Below are 6217 nucleotides of genomic sequence, written 5' to 3'. Positions count from 1 at the left end.
AGCTACTACCCTGTGATGTTGCAGTGGGGATTAAATTAGATTATGCGTGTCAGGTACCTGCTACGTAGATAATTAGTCAACAAAGATAATTAGTAATAGCTACTATTTGTTGCTCATATGCTATATGCCTAACATTCTTCATCACTTCTTACGTACATTAATTAAATGAACCCTCTTGGCAATCCTGAGATAGGTCCTATTTCATCACCCTCCCATACAGAAAGTGCGACCAAACCTCAGAGAGTTTAACTCACACCATATATAAAGGAACAGAGCTGAAAACCTAAGCAGTCTGGTTCCAATACTGTCACTATGATACACGGCTGTCGTTATCATTATTATTATTATTATTATTATTATTATTACTAATTACTATCATCATCATCATCATCATCATCATCACCATCACTCTAGGGCCCATCAGCAGAAACCAGATGGGCCCATGCTATTCCTCTCACACACATAAGATCAACAGTGACTTTAATCACACCGCTCCATGTACTCTCTCCAGAGTCAGGAGAAACTACATCTCCAGAGTCCAGGACTGGGGTTTGTTCTCTGAAAGAGCAATGGATAAGGTCACTTGCTTAGTGACAGCTAATTAGCATATAAATTATTTCTCAGAGTATTAGGACACTAGACAAACTAAACTAGAATCCCAATACGGGATTTTTTATCTTAGGGTCACACATGCGAACCTTGCCAGGACTTAGTTTCTCTCCATTCTCCATGTTTCTGACTCTTACCTCCTTCATTCTTCCCCTGATAACTCACAGCTGTCTCCTATCAGCCCTCAGATTTTACTAGTCTCAACGTTTCTGCCTTAAACTCTCCTTACCCTGTTTCCTTCTGTGGAAATCACACACACAGGGTTGCAAGTTCTCTTCATATCCGTCCTTCAATAGTGACCCCAACATTTTCTGCTTCCGAAAGCCTTGCCTCTTTATATATTTAATTGGTTGGAATGAAAACTAAGGAGGAGTTTTAAAAGTTTATTTAGATCTGTATTTCACAAAATCCATATATATTAACAAAATCCATACATGCAAGTAACAAAAAAAAAGTAGGTAAAAGCGATGTTGAAGTGCCACACAAATGTTAATAATAATTACTTCTGGGGGCGCCTGGGTGGCTCAGTCAGTTGAGCATCTGCCCTTGGCTCAGGTCATGATCTCGGAGTCCTGGGACTGAGCCCTGTGTGGGGCTCCCTGCTCAGTGGGGAGCCTGCTTCTCCCTCTCCCTCTGCCCCTCCCCTGGCTCATGCTCTTTCTCTCTCTCTCATAAATAAATAATATATTTAATAATAATAATAATAATAATAAATACTTCTGCCTGTCTGAAATGGGAGAAGGGGATTTTTTAGAGTGAAATGACACAGACCTCAATTATACAACATACTGCGAAGAAAGCTCCCGGTTTGGGAGGAAGATTCCCCTCCACCCCCATTCCTGGGGTTCACAGCCAGATCACAGAAGACAGTCTAGAAAGCGCACAAGCCCAGCCCTTATGTCACAGAGGACTTGTCAGAAGGGGCCATTCCATCCACCTCCATAATGTCAGGGCTCTACTGGGGGTTCCCTGGCCAGCTTCAGCTCCACAACGACCACCCCCAGGGACACGAGGCCCTCCAGAGGCCTGGAGAAGGTGAGGTGATAGATTTGCTCCAGCTCCCTCTTCTGATGCTCATACTCCTCCTTCTCTGCCAACTGGTTGTACTCCAGCCAGGCAAGAACTCCCTGACGCTTGTCTTGTACCCTGTGCCTGTCCTCTTTGGAAATCTTGTCTCTAAGGCTTTCCTCTTGCCCCGAGCCCTTCGCATGGAAGACACTGGCCTCTAGGGAGTTCTGGGCAACCACTCTGTCCCTCTGGGCCTCATGCTCAGCCTTGTGCTGCTCAGCCTCCCAAACCATCCTCTCAACGTCCTCTTTGCTCAGCCGGCCCTTGTCGTTGGTGATGGTGATCTTGTTAGCCTTCTCTGGGCTCCTGACAGTAGCTGCACACTCAGGATGCCATTGGCCTCAACATCAAAGGTCTCCTTGATCTGGGGGACTCCATGTGCTGTAGGAGGGATTCCAATGAGCTCAAAGTACCCCAGCAGGTGATTGTCCCTGTTAATGGCCCCCTCACTCTCAGACACCTGGGTCAGGACCCCAGGCTGGTTGTCTGAGTAGGTGGTGAGTCTGGGTCCGTTGGATAGGGATGGTGGCATTCTTCTGGATCAGCGTGGTCATCACCCCACCTGCTGTCTCCAGACCCAGGGACAGGGGAGCCATGTCCAGCAGCAGGAGATCCTGCACTTTCTCACACTCATCCCCCATCAACACAGCCACCTACACAGCAGCCCCATAGCCACAGCCTCATCGGGGTTCATGCTCTTGTTCAGCTCCCTGCCCCCAAAGAAGTCCTGTCCACTAGGACAATGTCATGGATCCGGCCTTCTCCAGCTTGGCATCCCGCAGGGCCTTCTCCACCCAGTCCAAGGCGCTGCGCAAAACAACCAAGCTCAGCTCCTCGAAGCAGGCTCGAGTGATGGACGTGTAGAAGTCCACGCCCTCCAACAGGGAATGATCTCACAGGTGGCCTGTGAGAGCTCCACGTGCCCTCTGACCTCCCGCACCCAGGCCGCTCTGGAGATCGTTCCCTGGAGACGCTCGCCTGGGCGGAGAGAACTCCGGCAACAGGTTGGTGAGCCACTTCATGAAGGACCTCGGCGGGAAGCACCGGGAGGGCTTGAGCGGGAACAAGCAGGCCCTGCACGGCCTGTGAGAGCGCCACGTGCCCCCTGACCTCCCACACCCAGGCCTCAGACGTCTGGAAGACACGGGCGTCCATAGTGAGGACCCTTACGGCGAGGGTGCTCCCACCCAGGGCGAAAATGAGCACGTTTTGCTCTCTGGCGCCCCGCGGGTCAGCCTGTTGGCGAGGGCGGCCGCCGTCGGCTTGTTGATGATCCGCAGCCGGGGTGGCGCCCCGCGATGGCACCCGCGTCATTGGTGGCCTGGCGCCTCGAGTCGTTGAAGCAGGCGGACTGTCTCCTTCCCCTGGTCCAGCACAGTGGACGAGACCTCCTCGGGGTAGCAGGCCTTGTCCTGCCCGCGGTAGGACACGCGCACCCAGGCCTTGCCGTCCTCCCTCGCCCCCCGCAAGGGCCGTGCGCGCCGTCAGCCTCGTGGCGTCCAACCGGGCGGTGCGCTGGGCTCTCGGCTGCCCGCACCCTAGCGGCGCGGGGTCGGGGAAGGCCACCTAGCGGGGCGCGTGCCCCACGCCCACGCACGAGCGCGTGGAGCCCGGGTCCGTGCCCACCGCCACTTCGCTGGGGCGGCTGTCGCTGGGGCTTCTCGCGCTCCCGGGACGCGGGACTCGGGGCCGCGAGGCGCGGCCTCCACGAGCCTGTCGTTCCCCGCCGCCGCGCCGCCTGCCGGCCACCCGCCTCTGGCTCAGCGGCGGGGAAAGTTCAGCTCCTCCCGGCGGGTTCCAAGCGCGGTCGGAAGCCACTGAAGGCCGCAACTCCCGGAGAGAACAAATGCTCGCCCTGGACGGTTGAAGAGGGCGGGTCCGAAGCCTGCAGCCGCGAAAGCCGAAAGCGCGTGGCACTGTGCGAATAGAGCCGTGGCCTCCGAGCCAGGACTTCCTATAGCCTTTTTTATTGTCGTTCTTTTTTGAGTCGTAACGTTTTTCTTCCTTGAAATATAAAGGCTCTACTTTCTAAAGGGTGACTCAGCAAGGACCGGGTTCCCGTGGTGGAACGGAGCTAGGGAAGCATATGAAGTTGAAGGATGGCGCCAGGAAAGAGTATGGTGTGAGCATTGGTGGTTCAGTGGTAGAATTCTCGCCTGCCACGCGGGAGGCCCGGGTTCGATTCCCGGCCAATGCAACCTAATGTTTTTATGTCGCACACTTGTTTGAACTAAGTCCTTTTCCATTCTTGGATTTGTGACACTGAACTAAACGAAACCAGCTAGCTGAAGCCTTTTGTTTTGGTCCCCCTTCTTTACCGAGTCACTTTCCTCTGAGGAGCGGGGGGGCCTGGGAGGAGGCGGCGCCTGAGCTGTGGTGGAAATACCCTGCTCTTGAGACCTGTCCCTGATGCCCCGCTCGTGTCCCCAAGGGCCATTGTCCCAGAGGCCAGCTGGAAAAGCACAGTATGCCAAAAGGAGACTTTTCGGAGACATGAGTGTGGAAGTGGAGGAAAGAAAACAAAATGTCCTTGTCATTTGCCCGTTGGGGAGTGGGACCTGAGTCTCCCAGGGGGCAGGCAGAGACACTCCCTGCTACACTGACCAGGGCAGCATGTAAGAGTGTGTGATGCATGAATGTGATACATTAAACTTCAGTAGTTTATTAAAGGAACTTGAAGTTGACTTTTGTGTAATTCAAAGGAAACCAATTTTTAAAAGGAGAAACAAAAACCCGTGCTCCATAAGTGGCTATTTTCTTCTCAGAGGGCTTGAGAACCCTTCTGGAAGCTCAGGGAGCCTTTGAAGAGGGAGGCAGGAGTCAAGATGCAGAGGTCAGCCTGGCTTCTGGACTGGGTTTCTTGGTCAACCCTCTCCCTGTGTACCGGTGAGAAGGAGCTGCCAAAGTTTGCTGCTGGAGAGATCAGCTATACTGGGATCAGTCCTGGTGATGGGTCCAGGAAAAAAGGGAATGTTTGAAGAAGTGTGCAATGAATGACTTCACAGTGGAAAATCAAACCATCCTCAAAAAGAAGGCACCTATTTTGTAGCCCCAGAAGAAAGAGGAGTTGTCCGCTTTAAATTCATTCACTCTTAAGAGTCTAGGCCAGCAAGGCCTGGGTATCACATTTGGGACATTTTAGCCGAGAACCTGCAAGAGAAGGGTCCTCGCCTCAGGAGGAAAGGTGGCCTGGCCTTGGATCTGTGCCCTGGCCTGTTCAGAGACTGTCTTCTCCAGGCTCCTCCAACATTCTCTCCCAGCCCTGGGCAGCTCAAAGCCCCACCCATCCACCCACCCGCAAGAATTCTAGGGATAGCTAAAGCAAGCACCTCCGTACCTGGACATTAACCACACAGGCGCTCTTCCGAAGTCTTTCATTTCTTTACTTTTTAATTCAGAAATGTTCCAATATAGAGGATCTTATGTTGCAGTGCTAACTTCATACACACACTTAAATATATCCCCTTATGTTTAGTAACTTAGCTTGAGTAACTTCAGAAGTAGAACAGATTTTAAAGTGATAACTTAAATGGACATTATGAAGTGGATGGAAGCTCATGACCCAATACTGAGTTCAAAAGCCAAATTTTAAAGCAAAATGTATATAGTACAATCCAAAACTGTATATGTAAAGGTTTCTAACGCCAACTACCTGTATATCCTTGAACGAGTCATTTCGACCATCTGGGCAATAACTTCCTCAATTTTAAAATGAGGAGATTAAACTACGTCATTCATAAGGACTTTCTAGGTTTAAAATTCTGATTTCAAATGCTAAAGAATTTACTCATTCCACAAATATTTGAGTGCTTTATCACGTGCCAGACACTGACCTACACTCTAAGTATGGCAGTGAACAAAACAAAGGCCTGGCTTTCCTGGAGCTCACATTCTGATAGGAAGAGGGGTAGTCAGGCAATAAACAAACAAATGAACATATGGTACGTCAACTGGTATTGAGTATAATGAGGGAAAATAAAACGGGAGACGGAGATGGTGAGGGAGTGGGGTTATGGTGAATGATCAAGGAGACCTCATGATAAGGTGACATTTGAGTCAAGACCATGATGAAGCGTGATGTGGATATCAACAGAAGTTACATAAGCCCTGAAAGGAAGGATAATTGGTGTGTTCAAGGAAGAGCAAGAGAGGAGCAAGATCATGTAACACCTTGTAGAACATTGCAAAGCTTTAGCTTTTACTCTCAAGTGCAAGGAGAAGCTATTGCTTAGCGTTAGGCAAAGAAGTGACAAATACAACACACATTTTATTTATTTTTAAGATTTTATTTATTTATTTGACAGAGAGAGACACAGTGAGAGAGGGAACACAAGCAGGGGGAGTGGGAGAGGAAGAAGCAGGCTTCCCTCAGAGCAGGAAGCCCGATGCAGGGCTTGATCCCAGGACCCTGGGATCATGACCTGAGCCGAAGGCAGATGCTTAACGACTGAGCCAGCCAGGTGCCCCTACAACACACATTTTAGAAGGACCACTTTGGCTGTTGTGGTGAGAATAGACTTTAGGGTAGCAAGGGTGAGCT

General features: G+C 50.7%; 1 protein-coding gene and 1 non-coding gene across 2 annotated transcripts; one reads left to right on the top strand and one right to left on the bottom strand.

The window, feature by feature from the left end:
* Window positions 1-1556: 1556 nt before the first annotated feature.
* HSPA6 (heat shock protein family A (Hsp70) member 6) lies at window positions 1557-5352 on the bottom strand. Its single transcript, XM_044916024.1, is given in 12 exon segments — window positions 1557-1996; window positions 1999-2177; window positions 2179-2350; window positions 2353-2409; window positions 2412-2435; window positions 2438-2569; window positions 2618-2729; window positions 2797-2918; window positions 2921-2957; window positions 2960-3026; window positions 3028-3132; window positions 5330-5352. Coding segments are annotated over 12 exon segments (1470 nt in total).
* TRNAG-GCC lies at window positions 3804-3874 on the top strand. Its single transcript has one exon. It is a non-coding gene; the product is annotated as a tRNA-Gly (tRNA).
* Window positions 5353-6217: the final 865 nt, after the last annotated feature.

This window comes from Neomonachus schauinslandi, chromosome 6 (genome assembly GCF_002201575.2).
Source record: "Neomonachus schauinslandi chromosome 6, ASM220157v2, whole genome shotgun sequence".
Taxonomy (NCBI): Eukaryota; Metazoa; Chordata; class Mammalia; order Carnivora; family Phocidae; genus Neomonachus; species Neomonachus schauinslandi.
Note: the sequence above shows the minus strand (reverse complement) of the source record. Positions and strands in the feature narration are given on the sequence as shown.